Source organism: Oryctolagus cuniculus, chromosome 3 (assembly GCF_964237555.1).
Source record: "Oryctolagus cuniculus chromosome 3, mOryCun1.1, whole genome shotgun sequence".
Lineage (NCBI taxonomy): Eukaryota > Metazoa > Chordata > Mammalia > Lagomorpha > Leporidae > Oryctolagus > Oryctolagus cuniculus.
In genome coordinates, this window is record NC_091434.1 from 14,728,477 (window position 1) to 14,750,004 (window position 21,528).

The following is a 21,528-nucleotide window of genomic DNA, read 5'->3' on the forward strand; positions in this document are numbered from 1 at the left end:
TTAAAATTTGTTTTTGGAACAAAGAATTTTTTTTTTTTAACATTTATTTATTTGAGAGGCAAAGTTACAGAGGGGGTGAGATAGACAGAAAGGTCTTCAATCCACTGATTCACTCCCCAAATGGCTGCAACAGCTGGAGCTGGGCCAATCCAGACCCAAGAGCCAGGAGCTTCTTCTGGATCTCCATTGTGGGTACAGGGGCCCGATTACTTAAGTGGAGCAGCCGGGACTTGAACCGGCGCCCATATGGGATGCAGATACTCCATGCTGAGGCTTAACTCATTGTGCCACATTGCCAGCCCAAAACAAAAAATATTTGTGATAGTGATGCAGGCATATATTTTGTAGAAGCAGTTATCCATTATACCACTAGTGCATGTGCTTTGTAGCACTGCATCTACAGTTTCATGTTTCCTTTTGTTGGTCCTATATGGAGGTTGTTAGAATGTGAGCTGCCTATTGAAACATGAAAATTTTGTTCAGTGTCATTGAATTTGGGGTAGGATATTAGAAACATCCCATTTATCTGTTCAGATGGTAAAAACTGAGATGGAAGATGTTATAACTTTCTTTAAAATGATATTGAAATAACCTGTTGACATCTTGGGGAAAAAAAAAAAAACTTGAAGGATCCAAACTTTGCACTTCTCAATGATACCATTAAGACTGTGTTCACATGCTAAGAACTCTCCCTTGTTTTTAAGTTAATATGCTGAGCAATAATGAAAGTATTTACCATGACAGCTAAAATTGGGAAAACAATACACAAATAGAACCTCTATGAAAGTCTGTTTTATATACCAGATGTTGGACATTCATTTATATATTTTGATACAACTACTTTGATAAATCTGGTGCCATATCTATGGAATGGGTAACAGATCCTAATTAATTTGTGGGAATTGTCTTTCTGATTTACATAGGTATCCTTAGGTGGTGTTGATCTCACAGTCCGGGTGCTCACAACAGGCTATTGGCCCACTCAGTCGGCTACACCAAAGTGCAACATCCCACCAGCACCAAGACATGCTTTTGAGATATTCAGAAGGTAAACCTAAATCATATGTGCATTTTCAGTCTAAATAATTGTCCAAAAATAAGTGTACTACCTTTATCTTTTTAATATCTAGCAAAGTTGCAGAAGTCTCAACTCCCCCATTACCTTTTCTGTTTCCTCTTTTGTAAAAATTGGAATTGAATTTATTAAATCTTCGGGTTTCCTTTAAGGTTCTCATTAAATTTATATTTAAGAGTTATTATCCTGCAGTTTGTAATTTCACATGTATAAATTGTGTGATTGCAAATACAAATTGTATATAAATTCTCTGCTTCTCTAAAACCTGGTTTGGTTTGCTTAAGGTTCTACTTAGCCAAACACAGTGGTCGACAGCTCACACTCCAGCATCATATGGGTTCTGCAGATCTCAATGCCACTTTTTATGGACCAGTTAAAAAGGTAACTTTGGTTTGAATGTTCTAAGTTACTGAAAATTTGTCCTTAGAGCTTATGATGATTTCTGTTGACTCAGGTACATTTTTAATTCATATTTTCTATCTGTTTCAAATATTAAAAATGTTAAAATACGGGCTTGGATATTTTACTTTTTTACCTCAGTTGTTAACTTTATTTGAAAATATGAAGACTATGCTAGTAGCCTTCCTTAAGGAATAAATAATGCTAGTGTAATTATACATTATATTTTTAAAATTAAACTTGAGACAGTATTGCATAAAATAGGAAAATGAAGTTGATCTGAAAGTATGCAATCCTTATATCTGATCAGCCACAAACCAGAAAATTAGTACTTGAAATTTTTGAAATACGTAAGCATTCATGTCATTAAAAAATTCAGTGATGCATTAATGATATGCCTTCTTAATTAAAGTACTTTGTGTGTTCTATCACTGTCATCGTGGTGAGTACTGTTAAAATAATTTCAAATTTAAATATAGGGAATTGGTGCTCAATTATTTTCTCAGATACATTAAAATATTCACAATGCAAGGAGAAAGGACAATCCTAAATAAAGATTTGTTTTTGTATGTATAGGATTTTCTTTTGATGCAGGAATAAGTAGTGTTAAGGGATAGAAATGACAGGAATTTTCTGAAACATACATTAAAATTATCAGGAGATAATTATATCTTGTTTATATTTTTTGTAAAAAAATTCAAACAGGAAGATGGATCTGAAGTTGGTGTTGGAGGTGCACAAGTAACTGGCTCTAATACACGGAAGCACATTTTACAAGTCTCTACTTTCCAGATGACCATATTAATGCTTTTTAATAATAGAGAAAAATACACATTTGAGGTATGGATTATGCTTATATACATTTTAACCAGTTGTTTTCTTTCTCTCATTGTGGGAGTCTTATTTGAGTAACCCTAAGATAGTTTTTCAGAATATATTTATAGAAAATTGCATAAAACTGGGCCATACGTTTCTTGGGTCATGTTTCTTTTTGTTGGTTTATTTTTTTAAGCAATTCTTTGATGCATAATTTTCATGTAATAGAACATAGCCCCTGAAAGCACATGATTTGATGAGCTTTAAACATGTGTACAATGTAATCAAGAATATTAACTCCCAATCTCTTTGTCTCCCCTCTCTTCTATTCCCCTCCCATCTTTACTATTCAAATAAATAAGTAAATCTTTAAAAAAACAGAAAATAAAAAAGCCAGCAATGTGATGCAGTATGTTAAGCTGCTGCCTTTGACACCAGAATCCCATGTTGGAGTGCCATTTCCAGTCCTGGCTGCTTTACTTCCGGTCCAGCAGTGGATGGATGATGTCCTACATACACTTGGGCCTCTGGCACCCATGTGGGAGACCAGCATTGCATTTTAGGCTCCTTGCTTCAGCGTGTCCCAGCCCTGGCCCTTGCGGTGGCTTAGGGCATAAATCAACAGCTGGAAGATCTCTTTCTTTTTTTGTTTCTCCTTTCTCTTTGTCACTTTACCTTTCAAAAAACAATAAATAAATATTTTTTTAAAGATTTTATTTATTTATTTGACAGAGTTACAGACAGAGAGACAGAAAGGTCTTCTTTCCGTTGGTTCACTCCCCAAATGGCCGCAACGGCCAGAGCTGGCCCGAGCCGAAGCCGGGAGCCAGGTGCTTCTTCCCAGTCTCCCAAGTGGATGCAGGGGCCCAAGCACTTGGGCCATCTTCTGCTATCCCAGGCCACAGCAGAGAGCTGGACTGGAAGAGGAGCATCCGAGACTAGAACCAATGCCCATATGGGATGCCAGTGCCGTAGGCAGAGGATTAGCCTGGTGCACCATGGCACCAGCCCCAATAAATAAATCTTTTAAAAAAAAAATTATTTCCCCCAGGTTTCTTTGTATCTTTTTAACTTTGATTTAATGAATATAAATTTCCAAAGTACAGCTTATGGATTACAATGGCTTCCCCCCACCCCATAACTTCCCTCCCACCCGCAACCCTCCCCTTTCCCTCTCCTTCCCCTCTTCCATTCACATGAATATTCATTTTCAATTCTCTTTATATACAGAAGATCAGTTTAGCATATATTAAGTAAAGATTTCAACAGTTTGCACCCACATAGAAACACAAAGTGAAAAATACTGTTTGAGTACTAGTTATAGCATTAAATCACAATGTACAGCACATTAAGGACAGAGATCCTACATGAGGAGTAAGTGCACAGTGACTCCTGTTGTTGACTTAACAAATTGACACTCTTGTTTATGGCATCAGTAATCACCCTAGGCTCTTGTCATGAGTTGCCAAGGCTATGGAAGCCTTTTGAGTTCACCGACTCGGATCATATTTAAGACAAGGTCATAGTCAAAGTGGAGTTCTCTCCTCCCTTCAGAGAAAGCTACTTCCTTCTTTTCACTGGGATCTCACTCGCGGAGATCTTTCATGTAGGGTTGTTTGTTTTGTTTTGTTTTGTTTTTTTGCCAGAGTGTTTTGGTTTTCCATGCCTGTAATACTCTCATGGGCTTTTCAGCCAGATCCGCATGCCTTAAGGGCTGATTCTGAGAGGCCAGAGTGCTGTTTAGGACATCTGGCATTCTATGGGTCTGCTGTGTATCTCGCTTCCCATGTTGGATCGTTCTCTCCCTTACAGTTGATTCCTTCCCACCTCCTTAGACAGCCAGATATGTGTGTTGTATCACTGTCGATTAGTTTTTGTCTCTTCTAAAATTTCATCTAAGTAAGATCATATAATATGTGTTGTTCGTGTTCAGCTTCTTTCACATAGTACAGTTTGAGATTCATCCGTGTGTCTACATGTATAGGATTAGTACTCCCTCCTTTTTTACTTCTGACTGATCTTTTGTTTTGTTTTCTTTATAAATTCATCTATTGATGGCCAACTGAGTTGTTAACACATTTGGGATGTTAACTGTGTCCCAACGCAGTTGTGCCATTTTACGTTCCTACTATCAGCGGAAAAGAAGTCCAACTGTTCCACATCCCCCAGAGTTTTTATAATGTAAATCAGTGTAGTGGGTTTGCAGTTGTATCTCACTGTGGGTTTAATTTTTCTTTCCTTAATAACAAATGATGTATGTCTTTGATGTGTTCCTATACCAGGAATGTGGTGAAGTGTCTGCTCATATCTTTATTGAAAGTTGTAAAAATTGTTTATAAATTCTGAATAGGAATCCTTTTCCAGATATGTATGCTGTGATTATTTTTTTACTTTGTCACCCTTTTCATTTTCTTAATGGTGTTTTTGAAGAGCAGAATTAATACTGACAATGTAATTGATCACTTTTTTCTTTCATAGTTTATGGTTAGGAAATCACAGCCTATTCCAAAAGTACAAGAATTTTGTTCTGTTTTCTTTTGAGTGCCTTATAATTTTAGTTTTTACATTTAGGTCAATGATCAAGTTCATTTTTTATACAATATGAAGTAAGGATTAAGATTCATTTTTTCCCTCACACAATCATTTACTTGTTCTAGCATTATTTTTTGAAAGCACTGTTTTTTTCTTCATTGAATTACCGTAATAACCTTCATTTAAAAAAAAAATCAGTTGACCATATATGGGTGGGACTCTCTAGTATCTGATCTGTTTCATCAGTTTGTCTGTCCTTATACCAGTTTTACACTGTCTTGAGAATATGATCATTTCCTTTTGTACTTTTTTTTTTTTTTGCCTCAGTGTAGCTAATTGTTACGCACACTTTTATTACCTTTTTCAACTTGAGTGTGATTCGGATTCCAAGAATATTGATTAAGCAATCATTGAGAACCTCAAACATCATATGTGTTAAGACAGCAATGGAATTAAATTTTTTCTCTAGCAGATGTTTTTCAGAGGTGTTCTTAATTTACAACTGTCATGGACAACATATTTTAAACAAAATAGGCTATTTGATAAATACTAGAGTGGATGTTCATTCACAGTTTATAAAAACTGGCAAAACATAGGATAATCACAAATGCAAATTAATTTTCCAAAACCATTATTAGAATTGTTAGAAATGTGGTTAAAGCTAACTTTCCCTTTTCCAACCAGCAAATCATTGATGCTAATGAGTAGATGTAGATAAAAAAATAGAAAATTCCTCTGTTTGAATTTTTTTTAAAAGATTTATTTATTTATTTGAAAGAGTTATACAGAGAGGAGAGGCAGAGAGAGAGAGAGGGAGAGAGAGAGAGGTCTTACATCTGCTGATTCACTCCCTAGTTGGCCGCAGCAGCCAGAGCTGTGCTGATCCAAAGCCAGGAACTTCTGGGTCTCCCACGCAGGTGCAGGGGCCCAAGGACTTGGGCCGTCTTCTACTGCTTTCCCAGGCCATAGCAGAGAGCTGGGTCTGGAAATGGAGCCCATATGGGATGCCGGCAACAGGCCAGGGCGATAACCCGCTGCGCCACAGAGCTGGCCCCCTGTTTGAAATTTAAGCTAAGTTGCAAGCCTAAAGGCTACACATAATATATATAGAAGCCATACCTATGACTTCAAAGCCTTTTGGCTGTTCACACCTCAGATCTAGCCATTGTGAGAAGAACATGTAGTTTAGTTTTACAGTCATATGGTGTGTTTCTCTGTAGTGTGCTGCTTTAATTTTATTAACTCTTTTATAGAAATCATCTCCCAGAATTAAAAGAGATAGTTAAAAGTATTCATCTCTGACAATTTCAAAAGAAACTAATCTTTGTCTTTGAATATTCTTTGAGTTCAGTAAAGTGGTATATTAGTTATTTAATACTATATAACAGATCTCAAAACGTAGTGATTTAAAACAACCACTAACAATTTATCATCTCCCATGGTTTCTAAGAGTCAGGGATCCAGTATGGGCTTGGTTGGGTGATTCTGGCTTGAGGTCTTTGTTGAGGTTGCATTTAGATGTCAGTTCGAATTTCATTAATCTAAGTGGTTTGACTGGGGTTGGGAAGTAGACTTCCATGATGGCTCATACAGCTTGCAAAGTTGTTTTGGCTTTAGGTAAGAGGCCTTGGTTTATCTCCATGTAGACTTTTCCATGTGGGTATTTTAATTGTCCACATGTGCTAATGGCTTCCTTTTGCTCAACAGTCCAAGAGCCCAAGTCAGAACCTGCAGTATGACCACACACTGTCACTTCCTTGTTTTCTTGGTCACCCAAGTGAGACAGCAAAGAGTAAAAAAAGAAAAAGAAAAAAACAAGCTGAAAACACATCAAGGGAGTCAGCACTGTGGCATAGCCCTGCCTGCAGTGCCAGCATCTCATATGGGCGCCAGTTCGAGTCCCAGCTGCTTCACTTCTGATCCATCTCCCTGCTATGGCCTGGGAAAGCAATAAAAGATGGCCCATGTCCCTGGGCCCCTGCACCTATGTGGGAGACTCAGAAGAAGCTCCTGGCTTCAGATTGGCCCAGCTCTGGCTGTTACTACCATCTGGGGAGTGAACCGGCAGGTGGAAATCTCTCTCCGTCTCTCCCTCTTTCCTTCTCTCCTTCTCTCCCTCCCTCCCTCCCTCTCTCTCCCTCTCTCTCTCCCTTTTTTTCCCTCCCTCCCTCCCTCCCTCTCTCTCCCTCTCTCTCCCCCCCCTCTGTCTCCCTCTCTCTCTCTCCTTCTCCTTTTCTCCCGCTCTTCCTCCCTTTCTCTCCATCCCCACGCCCCCATGCCTCTGCCTTTCAAATAAATAAAATCTTAAAACACACACACATACATTAGGATCATTATGAGCTATTTGAAAGTTGAATGTAGTAAGTGGCTTTGATTTCCAGTGTTATAATTAATCCACAGTAGTCAGGCTGCTAAGGCCTTTTCACCCTTTTATACACACACACACACACACACACACACATACACACATATAGTGCATACACATTTATTGTGATTCAAAACAGCTAAAAATAGGGAAAATATATACAGTGACAGTCTCTACTTTGGACTTTAGTAACTTGCATTTGTCTTTTGAAAGAGGTATGGATAGTTATTATTAATGTTTTTCTTCTCGCTCTTTATTGTACTTTAAAATTTTTTATGATAATATTAAATATAAAAGTAATTGTGGGCAGTAGCAATATTAACTGTCAGTTGAATTTAAATAGAAAACTGTCAAATTTCATCAAGAATTTATAATAGTCATCAGTGATACAACCACAATATTTGAGGGAGAATGAGCAGAAATACAAAGAGACAGTTCCGCAGAGGAATCCCACAAAATACTGGGTAACCAAATAGTTGTCAGGGAGGGAGGCAGGCAGGTGTAGAAGATTTGAATAACCCAGTTAACAAATTAAAAAATTAAAAACAGTAGTCGAACTCAGAAAGCCAAGTATACATACTGCTCTTGCAAATATATGAGGTTAATATAATTTTGTTACTAAAACTGAACAAGGAACATACAGCAAAGAAACTATGGGTTAGTCAGTGTAAATGCATAAGTCATAAATGTTAGTCATATTCAGCAGTGTATTAAAAGAATAATGCACTGTGTCCAAATGGAATTTATCCCTAGAATACAAAGAAGCATTAACATGAGGAAATTCATTAATATAGTTAAAATATAATAGTAAAATTAACAATTTTCTGAATTGTTGGATATCATGTTAAGGCAAAAGCCAACTGATGATCTGTATAGATTTACAAAATAGTAGGAGAAAATCCTCATTTTTTTTATTTGTATTTCAGTTTTATTTGAAAAGCAGACACAGAGATCTTCTGTGCGTTCTTTCACTCCACACATGCCCACAACAGTCAGAGTAGGCCAGGCCAAACCCAGGAGTCCAGGACTCAATCCAGGTCTGCAACATGTGGTAGGGACCCAACCACATGAACTATCTTTTGCTGCCTCCCAGGATGTTTATTAGCAGAAGGTTGGATCAGAAGTGGAGAAGGCGGGATTCAAACCAGGCTCTCCTATGTACAATGAAGGCGTCTTAATCACTGTGCCAAACCCGTGTTCCCTCTGCCCTTTTTATTTCTAGGGTAAGAGACGTTTAGCCACCTAAGAATAGAATGAAATGCCCTTAACATCATAAGAGTTTATCTAATGTGAGACTTAAGTATAACTGTGGTTGGTAGTAAAATACTAGATACCTTATTAAAGTTAGGAATAAGGACATCTGCTTTTACTTTTGCTATTTCCACCTAGCTCTGCAGCTCCTAACTAACGTGCTAGAAAAGAAGGGTGAACATTTGTAAGTATAATGAAGGAATTTACAGTATTTGGAGACAGTATGATTGTCAGCTTGGCAGTGTGTGATAATCAGGTGATCAGACCTTTAAGAGTTTTGTTGAAAAAGCTACCTTTTCTATAGACCAGCATTAGACAGGAAAGAACATAAGGAAAAGGATATTTTATCAAGAATCCTAATCTTCCTAGGAATCATTCTAACAAGAAATACTTCTTGAAGATTTACATCCAGGAGACAATAAAAGTAAAAGATCAGGAAATGGTAAATGTGCTTCAGTGAGAACTTAACATTTTACAAGGATGTTGACATTTTTAAGGCTCCTATACATTTGATTAATTCCTAATCAAAATTCCCAAAGTAATTTTAATTTTTAAAATTAAACTCAAGAAGATGATCCCAGATTTTATCAGGATAAGAAAATTTACAAGAGTAGGCTAAGCCTCCCCACTCTGCAAATAGGAAGAGGTATTGAGATTGGGAAGCCCAGGAAGAAATTTTCCCTAAAAGCAAAACATACCACAAAGTAAAAGCACAGACAGCTCATTTGAACAAAGTAGTTTCCAGAACCAGATTGATGTATACTTTGTGGGTGTTTGTAATGTGATCAGCTTCTTTTCAGTCAAACTAAGTTAACTGGTTTATTATCCTGGGAGGGCAGGATACTTTGAGGACCTTAGTTGTGTGTATCAAATCAAGTACAGATTTTCCAGATATATGTGGAACTCTAAATATAAGCATAAATCTATACAAATAATAAAATAGGGTATTTTTGATAGCCTTGGTTTAAGAAGGCTCATTTTTAAAATTTCCCTGCCCTCCTCCCACCACAAAAAAAAAAAAAAAAAACCCACAAAGACTGACAGACTTAGCCATATAAAAATTCAGTAAAGCATCTGTGTTATCATAAATCATAGGAACTAGGAGAAACTATTTACAACATGTGTCAGAATTGGAAAACCATAACTTATAAAGAGCACCAATAAATCAATATTAAACCAATGATTGGATAGAAAAACATTCAAGGCATATTAAGTAGTCAAACAGCAGAAGAGGAGTTAAAGATGCCTTGCAAATATAAAAAGATAGGTTTTTCTCTCCTAGTGATCCTGAGAAGTTACAAATTAAAATGACACAGCATTTTTAGCTCAGTAAATAGGCAAAAGAAAAATATGGTGCTAAAGACAGGAGTGAGGGAATGGATATCATACATTGTTGTACGGGTTACATTTTTAAGCATTTAAAAGGCAGTTTGTTGGTATCCATCAAATACAAAATGTTTATGACTTGGAGAAAGCCAATATATTTCTATAGAAGTTTTCTTTAAAAAAATCTGGCAGTTGTGTTCAAAGACAGAAATGGGTATAGCAGGACAAAGTTGAATCCACTCTCAGTCTGTATCTGTATCATGATAGCAATGCTGTGGAATTCCATGTAGCTTTAATATCTATGCTAATGTGGAAAATCTGAAGAAATTAGTAGAAAAATCCCTATGTTATTATCTCATTTATGTACAACACTCATATTAGGTGTAAATAGGAGGGTGTGTTCATATACATAAATGTAAATGTGTGTATTTGTATTCATGTTTATATAGGTGAATAGGAAAAGGTATGGAAAGATATATAGTGAATTGCAGTAGTTACTTCTGAGAATTAGCTGTAATTACCAGAGAAATAGCCCCTAAGAAAGTATTTTTGGTTTTTTGAATGTAGTTAAACAATAACTGTAATATGTAAGTCACTTTTAACATGCATAATATATCCATTCTAATAATAGTGTTATTTTAATTTTCTGGTATTAAAATTGGCAGCACATTTAGGATCATTTGAAGGAAAGGAATGTATATAATCACTGAAATTGGATCTTGAACTTGAAAATAGAAATCTTTCTGATTTCCAGATTTTAAGATTTTTGTTTTCATTTGATTACACACAGGCAGTAAATACAGTCAACTTAGATTGTAACTATTTATGGAAGACTGATGGACTGTACTCCATTTCGCTGGTTTACTCCCCAAATGCCAGGGCCAAAGCTTGGAGCCAGGAACACAGTCCAGGGTCTCTCATGTGGATATTAAAATTCAGCTACATGAGCAGTCACCATTGCCTCTTGGGACCTGCACTGGCAGGAAGCATAAGACTGAAGCTGCTCCAGTGCTAGGAGCTAGGCTCAAGCCTATTCCTGTGATGTGAATTTTAATTGTATAATAGAAGAACTGCGATTAGGCTCACTTTACTCTCTTTCTAGGAAAGATGTTATTAAGTGAACAGGAGTATACCTCATCCTGGAAGGAAAATTATAAAATGTTTCTAAAATCAGTAGTTACATGTTGGTTAACACTTTATTTTTACCTAAACATTAAAGTAGGTTCTTGATAATCTCTACTGGATGACATATTTGGATGAGGCATTATATCTCTTGGAACAAAAAAGAACATGTTTTAATATTTTGTAATTTAAATCACCCTTTTTCAGTTTGTTTAAACAATGAGATTTTAATGATAAGTCATAATATTCAGGGAATTCTTGTTGTAAATTATTTCTTTAATAGAATTACCTTGCTCTAACCACTGCTTGGTCAATTTACTTGCTAATTAACTAATGTGCTCTTAATTTTCCAATAAGTCTAATTATGTCAATCTGATGAAATTTCAGGAAATTCAGCAAGAGACAGATATCCCTGAAAGAGAGCTTGTTAGAGCCCTACAGTCCCTCGCCTGTGGTAAACCAACACAGCGGGTTCTTACCAAAGAGCCCAAGTCAAAGGAAATAGAAAATGGTCACATATTTACAGTTAACGATCAGTTCACATCCAAACTACACAGAGTCAAGATTCAAACAGGTATCTGGAATTATATTTTTCCTCTTAAAAAGATTATATTTTTTTCTCTAGAAAACATTTTCATCTGTTTCTATTAAAAAATAACGCTTTTCTAGTGCCGTGTGATTCTTACGCATAAGAAATAAAGCAATTTTTATTGATAAATGCTTGTATCAGAATGTAATTGAATCCAAGTACAATAAGCATTTTGGAAAGTAATTCATAATATGAACAAGGTACTTCTTTCCTTGTTTTTCAGCAAATGAAATTTTGCAGACATGCTAATACTTAAATTATTTTTAACTTGTTAACTAATAGACACTGGAAGTCTATTTTTAAAGCCCACTTACCATTTTTCAAAATTTACCTATGTAAAATTTGGTCTTTTAAATACAACTGTTTATGTTTTGATAAACATTTAGGATTCAAAATCTTAAATTATATATTATCTTGAATTCTGAGACATAGAAATTACAGTTTTGAACAGCTTGTAGTATAGGCTTCTAAGTTCATAGTGAAAAATTGTATCGATTATATATTTAACATAACGCGAAGTGTGTATTATCTATTTATTTAAGGGGAAGAAAGTACCCTGCTTTTGGGGATATTTAAAAATCATGTAGTTTACTGTCTGGTTTCAAAATTACTATTTAGAGAAGCTTCCAAGTACTATTTCATCCATTACAGCTTATTTATCTGTGTAGTAAAATAGTATTTTAGAGTAAGCTAGGTAAGATCAGTTTTTAAAATACCTATAGTTTTCTGATTTAAAAATAGATATTTAGTGAAAGATTAGTGTTAAAAATATATGATTACCAGAATACATTGATTCAAGAACTTTTTGTACATATTTCATTTGTTTTCCTCCTTGATCTTTTTGATTTTTTTGTATATATGCTTTGTGAACCAGTGTGGAGTGTCTATTAAAGCCTGATCAGCTTGTCTCATAGTTGGGATCTGTATCATTGTAATCTCAGCAGCCCAGATTGGCCCAAGTCTTTGTGACACAGAAATATTAAACAATCTTTAAAGTATCATGGAATATAATTTCTTTTCTCCTCTAGTGCAAGGCCTTTAAGCTTACAGATTTGGGCAGATGCAGGTTTTGGATTGGGAATTTCAGTGCTCATTTGTATCCTAGATTTCACAAAAAATATATGGGTATATATATATCTGAATTACCTGTGTTCACCCTGCTTTGCCCTGGATAAGTATCTTTGTAATCCCTGATTGCATCATGTCCAGTAATGAGCAGTTATTGTGGAAAAATAATTTCTGAATTTTTAGTTTTTGGTGTTAAGTTGTATGCAGCACATGTTTGTGTATAGCATGTTAGGTGTGATTAAAATAGAAATTGGTTTTATATGATGAAGGATTTGACTAGATGAGCTCTTGAAAGTTCTTTTCAATGATAAAATTCTGCAAAGAAGTATATTTTTCATTTGAGGATGGTTTTAGATGATCTTGGCTCTGAGTCATATTTTTTTAAGTGAAAATTTTCTCTTTGGCAGTAAATATTGTGACCATGTTGGTGCGTTGGTTTTCTTAAATTGCCAAAGGCTCAGTAACATCAAAAACACAGACTCTGACCTTTCCCTTTTACGCTGCTTTTGCTGTAGCCAGCAGTAGCAGTTTTGTAAAGAAGTTAACAAAATTATTAACAATACTCAATATTTGAAAAGAATTAGATTCGTTTTAGTCTACAGCAGTTTCCAGTGGTGACAGTACTCTCCATCTCACCACTTGCCTGCTTAAACTCCTCTTGCCTCAGCATACATATAGCTATATTTGTAGGCCCTCAAACAAGCAAACCCCTCTGTTCTCGTTAAGTACAGAATGTTGTGTTGGACTCTGTGAGTGAGGCCCTGTGCTCACATTTTTCAAAGCCATCATATTTTAATGTATTATGACCAGTCTTCTCGTTTATCTTTTTTTATGCATATTTAAGGAGTACACCTATTTAGGTGACCAAAGCCAAAAAATTTCCCCAACATTTTTTTCTTAAGATTTTATTTGAAAGTCAGTTACAGAGAGAGAGGAAGAGACAGAGATTCTGTCCACTTGTTCACTCCCCAAATCGCCTTGACAGCAAGGGCTGGGCCAAGCCTGGACCTCCACCTGGGTCTCACATGTGAATGGTAGGGGTCCAAGCACTTGGCTGTCTTCCCTGCTTTCCCAAGCACATTAAATAAAATACTTATTTTAAAAAATACATATTTTCATACAAAAATTTTTAAAATCAATGCATAGGTTTTTTCATAATACACATTTTCTCTGAACTTTTTGAAGGCCACTTATATGTGTGAATTTCAGTTTTTCCTTGTACCAAGATAAACATCTTTGAATTCTATTTCCCACAAACTTTTTGGAGTACTCTTATGTACCAGCCATTGAAATTTTTCCATATATGCTTTCTCTTCCTCCCCCTGTGTATGTATGTCTTTGTGACAGCATTTGAAATTGATTCACAAACAACACTTTCCCTCTAAACTTCAGCAGATACTTCTTAGAATGAAATATTTCCCTACATCACTGTAATACTGCATTACATATTATCTCTGTACCTTATTTCTGTGTCCTCGGTTGTCTCAAAGATTCCTTTCATACCTTTTAGAATCTAGGATACTATCAAAGTTTCTACATTATTTCATTTTTATGTCTCTTTACTTCCATTTGAACTAGTATCTCTACTTTAACTTTTCACATGACCTCTTTTTTTTTTTTTTTTTTTAAGGAAAAGTATTATTATGCATAGGTTATTTTCATCCATTCTGTTTTGCTAAGACATTAGGTTTTGGTTTTTTTTGTTTTTTGTTTGTTTGTTTTTTTTACAGGCGGAGTTAGACAGTGAGAGAGACAGAAAGGTCTTCCTTTTCCATTGGTTCACCTCCCAATGGCCGCTGCAGCCAGCGCACCCCACTGATCTGAAGCCAGGAGCCAGGTTCTCCCTCCTGGTTTCCCATGCGGGTGCAGGGCCCAAACACTTGGGCCATCCTCCACTGCACTCCTGGGCCACAGCAGAGAGCTGGACAGGAAAAGGAGCAACCGAGACAGAATCTGGTGCCCCGACTGGGACTAGAACGCGGGGTGCTGGTGCCGCAGGTGGAGGATTAGCCCATTGAGCCGCGGCACTGGCCTGCTAGGATATTAATTAGTAATAACACTGGGAAATGATGCTGAAAGCAGTATTTTTTTACTGAAGGATTCTAATTAATTAGAAACAGCTGAATGGATATGCACACCATAATGATTTTCTGAACTGTAGAGTGTGCTGTCTCTTGCCTTGCCTTAGTTAGCAGTGTCCAAAGATCTTGTTTGTGATTTCCCAATTTCTACCCCCAGAAAATTCACGTTTCCTTTTAACGACCAAATATGTCAAAAATCAATCTTCTGTTTTCTTTTTCTGCTATTTTAATTAGAATGAAGTTGTAGGAAAGAGGTCTGTCTTTTGTATTCCCTTAGCAGATGCTTTGAAGACTAGGGGAGGATAGAGTAATGTTCTGATAAAGCGTGCATGAATTTGTGATAAAGATAGTGACATAAAAAGCTCATAAAATGTATTACCAGAATTTGTTAGATAATAGAATTGTTGAAGATTCAGATAAGAAGTACAAATGAATTAACTTGACTGTTGGGAATTTCCGTTAACTGATGCCCTAGTGGTGTTTTTAATTACTTATTTAGCTGACAGAATCTTGACAGTACATGTTCTTTCCACTCATCAGTGCTGTAGAGATTACAACTGTATTTTGAATTAGATGACAATTCACATGTTTTAGATAATGTTGGTGAAGTTTAATTTGAAGCTGAGGTGGTAAAGTATTAGTTGACCTGTGGAAGTCTCATAATAAAAATAGTTTGCTGTTAATTTTACTACTGAAGAGATCCAGCTACATTTTTCTTTCAGGAAAAGAAGTGTCTTATTCTATGAAAAGAAAGTTTATTTTATTGCCGTAATATTAAATTCTTTATTTTTGAAAATTCAAAATTTTTTAGTATTTGGATTAATAAGTATGTATATATTCAGAGGTTGCCATTGGTTTTTCTTTGTAAATAATACTGTATTAATTACTTATAAGCCAAATGTTTTGATTGCATTTATTGCAAATGCTTTTATTTCTATTTTAGTTGCTGCCAAACAAGGTGAATCCGACCCAGAAAGGAAAGAAACAAGGCAGAAAGTAGACGATGACAGAAAACATGAGATAGAAGCTGCTATAGTGCGGATAATGAAATCTAGAAAGAAGATGCAGCACAATGTTTTAGTAGCAGAGGTGAGAACACATCAAGACTGGGGTAACATAGAAGCAGAGAATAAGGTTACTAACAACTTTTATTTAGCAAAGTACTGTTTTCGGCTAATTTTTTAAACTTAAATTAGTAAGCCACAGTTACATACCACTTTATTAAAAGCATGGCACTTACTTTGAACTAAAATACCTTTCTAAGGACAATAGGGTATTTTCACATGAAGAATAAAGAAAAAAAACTTCACTTCTACTTTTTTCTTAAATATTTTTAATTTACCATTTATTGAGTGTTTTTATTTTATAAATTGGGAACTTAAGGAGAAGGAGACCCACTAAGAGGCCATTAAAATATATCCAGTAAGAGATGAGTGCTTAGAGCCTATGTGAAGAGTTTGTAGAGGGTAGGAAGGTGAATTAAAGTAATTGGGAAGTAGAATTGGCAGGCGATAGTAAATTAGAGGGGAAGAGTTGAGGATCCTCAACCAGAAAGGGAAAGGTAATATGCTACTGTGGTCCAGATTTTGGTTGATAACATTTTGTACAAATTAACGTTATTGTATTTCAGAATATCTAGGGCCAGTATCCATTAGGTCAGTTGGAAGCCTTTAATGTGAGGACTGCAAGTTGAATTGGAAATTGAGTATGTGGTAATGAGGTTAAAGCCATGTGTTTGGATTAAGGTACTCGGGGGTAGCCTGAAGAAAAAGAAAAGAAAACTATAGAATAGGCCTCTTCGTCGTGATTTAGAAAGCAGTGAGAATAGCAAATGGCATTGAGGAAAGGCCTTTCAACCCTTGTTTTCAGAATGTGATTCCTAGACCAACTACCTCATTCTCACCTGGGAACTTGTTAGAACTACATGTACTCAAGCTGCACCCAGACGGCTGCAGGTAGAGCCCAGCAGTCTGGTTTAACAAGCTCTGTCAGTAATCCTGAACTATGTGCAAGTGCAGGAACATCGCTATGGAAGCAAAGCAAAACAAAACACAGTGAGCATCATATGGCAAGGGAAGAGAATCACAAGGTGTGCAAATGGGCAGTAATTTCAAAAATAAAGACCAAGGTGAACACCTGGCAGTTAGATGACTGGGTAGCTTTCCCAGATATTTTCACTGGACTGTAAGATTGGATATCCATGGCAGTGTCCTGGGAAGTAAATGAAGTGAAACCAAAAGTGCCTTGTCCGTTGAGATACTGACTAAAGGGGAAAGGAGATCTCAGGTGGGTTGAGAGCAGGTTTGTTGCCATTGATGTTGTAGATTTTAGTTGCTAAATGAAGTGTTGGAGATTTCAAAGAATTGTCAATCCTGTGGGCCTTGGGAAATGCAGAGAAGAGTGGTAAAACAAGCACTTGGTATGAGTGGCCATTATTCCAAGACATTACATCTGTTAACTCATTTAGCATTCACAGAAGTTTCCCAAGATCCCAGAGTTAGTTAAGTGATAAAGAGTTGGAATTTAACCCAGGTAGTCTGTGTCCAGCATTGTGCTCCTAAACACATTATGCTACTCCAGTTCTGTGAATTAATAGTGCCAAATTGGTTAATTATAGGTGGTTTCCAATTAATTTAACTACTAATTCACTTTAACATTTATACACATTATGTAGCATAAAATACATTTTGATGTGAGGAAGTATGTTCTAAATAAAACCTTTAAAATTTTTCTGTGTTTTATCCCTGAATCTTAAAGTGATACATTAGTTCTGGTCAAAGATAGTATTTTTTGGTGTTTATATGAAAATAAAATTTTTGGTAGAAATAAGTCCTTTTTACCTTCTTTTTTAGGTAACTCAGCAGTTGAAGGCTCGATTCTTACCAAGCCCAGTTGTTATTAAGAAACGTATTGAAGGACTAATTGAGAGAGAATATTTGGCACGAACACCTGAGGATCGCAAAGTATACACATATGTAGCATAAAATGCGCTCAGAAATTTGATTTACTCTTGGACTGTACTATTCGCATGGACTGGGAAGTTCTTTTAAATCATTAATATTAAGACGACCATCTCTTCTATTAAATTACAGTACATGTTCTAGACCATTCAGATCAAGCCTTTACTCCCTTTGAGAGTTTTCAACATCAGTTGATTGAGCTTCAGGCTTTACAACGTTTATCCCTGTAGAGATCATCTTTACAGTTCCTCGGGAAAATGTGAATGTGCCGCGTTTTGTTTTCAATACTGTATGAAAACAGGAAAAAATAAAACAAAAGTTTAGAAAATACAGCTCATTAAAATAAAATTGTTGGATTTCATTTCCCCAGGTCTTCAGTGTTGATGTAAATGTGTTTCTGTAGTGTTGCTTAGCACTTTGCGCATTGTGTAAGTTGGGTCACAAAAACGGCAAAAGAAATGCAGAATTCCCAATTATCTTGCTTTGCTTAAGAAATTTCTTTAGGTAGTCTTGTTTAATTTAAAAGTTTGATAAATATACAAAGACCCAGGCATACAATTTGAGCATGCTTTATTCTACCACTTGCACTTACTAATCTTATAGCCTTATGACCGGGAACCTTTGTTTTGGGCTGAATATACCATGAGTTGGTTTTTCCCTATTGTAATTTGAGATTTCCCAAATTAAGTCTTAACAGTGATTAGGTTTTGTTCTGAGTTATTTCTAGAGAAAGAAAATATTTTAGTATGTATAAATTGTACAATAATTTTTGCTGTTGTACTCACTGCTAATAGTGGATTGTATAGGGTGATGTTTTTATTTCATTTATTGTAGACGAAAATAAATGAATTTAGTATACACATACCCACTAATTCAAGTATGTCAGAGCACAAAGTTGGCAGCTGGTTATATTTAATTCAGCCCCTCTGAAAAGCACATGTAGTCTATACCTTGTTTATAAATATTTTAGGTTCCCCCCTTCCTAAATATATATTTTGTGAAACTGGTACACTATTCATTTTTTGTTTAAAGATGCAATAAATATAATTACTTTGATAGTTTTAACAAAATCTTCAGTTCTTGCAGCTGTGTTTTGGAAAGTGATTAAGCAATATTTTTCAAACCTGATGATTCTTGGGTATTTAGCTCTTGTCCTCCAAAGAGTCATCGTTTCATGTTTTCAAAGATGTGCTTTGTGCTGAAGATTGATGTAAGTTATCCTGTGCTTCCAACTTTCACCAATGTTTTTTACCTGATTGATCTGCCAAGGATTATAGTTTGCTTTATTTTAACTTCAGAGTATTTTTATCTTCAATTTTATTTAATTTTGTTTCATTTAGTTTTTATAAGACAATGTTTCCGATGTAATTGGGGCAAACCACTATAGATTTCTGTTGGATAGAAAAATGAAATGTTACTAATAACTTCAAATAACTGGGGGCCCTTCATTGATTATTAGTGCTGTTGATACATTTATTAGAATGTATATCTCAGAAGATGGTTTCTGTTTAAATTTATGGTCAAGATACAACAACTGAATTCTAATATGGATTAAAACGCCACATAAATATTTTCCCCCATGCGTCTTGGGTTATAATTTTCCTTTTATATTCAAAAATATGCTTTTATTGCATTTAATTTTGTCTCTGTTTTGTAGAATTATAGACTTTATGCTGTTAAATTCTACTTTTTCCACTTTTACATCATGCAGTTAAGAGGCCAATGAAAAATGTCATGAACCTTACTTTTGGGAGACTTTTGCCATACTTTTGTCAGTAAATCAGATGTAACATGGAAAACTGAAGGGTTTCACTTTCTGATTTTGATATAATTGGAATTTTCTCTGATGATAAGGTGTTTACAGGAAAGCATTTGTACTTCAGGTTTGAGAACTTCTTTACTGCTGTCAGTTCCCAGTTCAGTGATATTTAACACCTTGGCAAAATAGTGACAGCTGAGATACTAAATAGGAGAGATATAAAAACAATATCCTACGTGAGACATTTAACAATAACTTAAGTGCTAGTTTAACACATTAAAGTAGGTAAAGTCAACTTTGTCATTGTTTCAAATGTGGCTGTATAGATCCAATCCAGAGTTTAGGAACAAGAATTGTTAGTTTTGTAACACAGGTTTGTTGGTATTTATGATTCTGAATACTTAACAAATGCATTAAGACATTTTGCTGAATTGTAGTTGAATGGTTGGGGAATTCTGGTGTTGGCTACATTGAAATTTTGTAAACAAAATTAGGCCACCACAGTATTTCTGTGTTTTAGCCCATAAGTGTTATTTTAGCTCTTAAAACTCATAAGAAACATTTTGACCTTGTTTTCTTTTCAGTGAGAGATCATTGATGGTGCTTTCAGTTAACATTTTAATTTAAAATAATGATACTTCCTAACCATTCATTCAGTCCTGTTGATGTGAATAAATTTTGGAAGAATTTTAAGGAGGGTTCAATATATAGTTTTCCAGCTACAAAAATGATGTAGTCTCTGTTCAGAAATTGTTAAATTGTAATCATCTGTTGCCATTTTCAAATCCAGGACAGTATTTATTTTAAACTGTTGTATTACTTTAAGATTGAAAGTTCATTGTGATTAGGGAACACACAGCCTCACAAAATAAAAAGTGGTTGTGATTGCAAGGATTCTTATGTCAGTGAATTTAAAAAGGGAGTGGGGAAAGGGATGCATGCCTCTCCAAAGGATATTCTAGAGTCAACTCTAATTTTGTAAACCTAAATATGCACCACTCCCAAGCCACTGCAACGTTGTTAGGCCCTCTCAAGAAGAATCCTTGTTGTAGTGAAGCCCTTTTGATGCTTTGTTTACCCAGTAAGTTGGGTAGCAGAAAAGATTTGTGTGAGAACCAGTGATTTTTAAGATCATGCCTGTATTTCTAGAATCTCCACCTTGGCACCATTTCAAACCTTTAAGTGCTTCCTCAGTTTGGAAAATAATTTTAATATGTTAAATCCAGGTAATACTATTTTTGTTTAGTCTTAAATATTTACCTTGGGTAACTAGTATTACAGAATTTTACTTTGCCTTTCTACTGTATCTTAAGACAATTTCTGTAGCCTAATTTTTCATAAGTTATATATACTATTTTTGGAAGGAAGGAAAGCTGTTACATATCAGTTGGTAGATGGTTTACTTTGCTTTACTTTGGTGCATAATCAGTAAATATTTTGCATTCTGTTGATAAACATGTTAAAACATTTCAGGTTAACAAAATTTTTACAAGTCACTTCTGGTCCCCAAAGCAGAAATAATTAGAAATATTAAACTGTAGTAATGAGATGCTTACCATTTGCCAGATGCTTTTCTGAATGCTCTGTGTATATTCAGATAGTTGCCACAACATTGTCCCTATGAAAGGAAGAGCCATCACGCCAGTGTTTTCCTAGGTTGTTGCTAAAATTGTTAAAGCCAAGAGTTGGGTATAGGTTTATCTTGGCTTCTGACTTCTGAGCCTGTGTATTTCCCTCGCTGCAAATTGACATGTTTTTTTCATTTTAAGCAGTTTATTGTGCTTCATTCGTGCTTCATTCACATGAATGAGTTTATAATAGGGCAAGCAAGTTAAAGATATTACATGAGAATTTCCATAAGGAGTTTGACATATTTTCGTTAGCTTTACATTATTTGCTGTTAACTTTTGGCAGGAAGGGAAACAAGATCCTATTCTGGAGTGAATCCCCTTTTTAAAGAAAATGTGCCATCACAAAAGTGGATAACACAGATGTGTATTTTAAAGGAAAACTGGCAATTTAGGTTGTCTTTATTGCACGCTTTCCCTGCACTAAAGCAGTTGGGCAGTAAAAAGGAAGAAAAAGTCATAAGAATGACAGAGAATTTAGTAAGTATTAATAGAGATCAGTCATGAAGCTAGGTTTCAGGACAGCATGAATTACTAAGACGTCTTGAAGCTCAGTT

The 21,528-nt window shown here is 35.4% G+C and overlaps 1 protein-coding gene across 3 annotated transcripts in view; it reads left to right on the forward strand.

Annotated features, from left to right (window-relative positions):
* Positions 1-17,949, forward strand: part of CUL3 (cullin 3) — a 122,388-nt gene extending 104,439 nt beyond the window's left edge. For all 3 annotated transcript variants that reach the window (XM_051848110.2, XM_051848111.2, XM_051848112.2), the window contains 6 exons: positions 924-1,048; positions 1,360-1,456; positions 2,180-2,314; positions 11,274-11,460; positions 15,568-15,713; positions 17,477-17,949. In XM_051848110.2, coding sequence (XP_051704070.1) covers positions 924-1,048; positions 1,360-1,456; positions 2,180-2,314; positions 11,274-11,460; positions 15,568-15,713; positions 17,477-17,608 — 822 coding nt within the window. In that variant the 3' untranslated portion in view covers positions 17,609-17,949. The remainder of the gene's footprint in view (positions 1-923; positions 1,049-1,359; positions 1,457-2,179; positions 2,315-11,273; positions 11,461-15,567; positions 15,714-17,476) is intronic.
* The last annotated feature ends 3,579 nt before the right edge of the window (positions 17,950-21,528 follow it).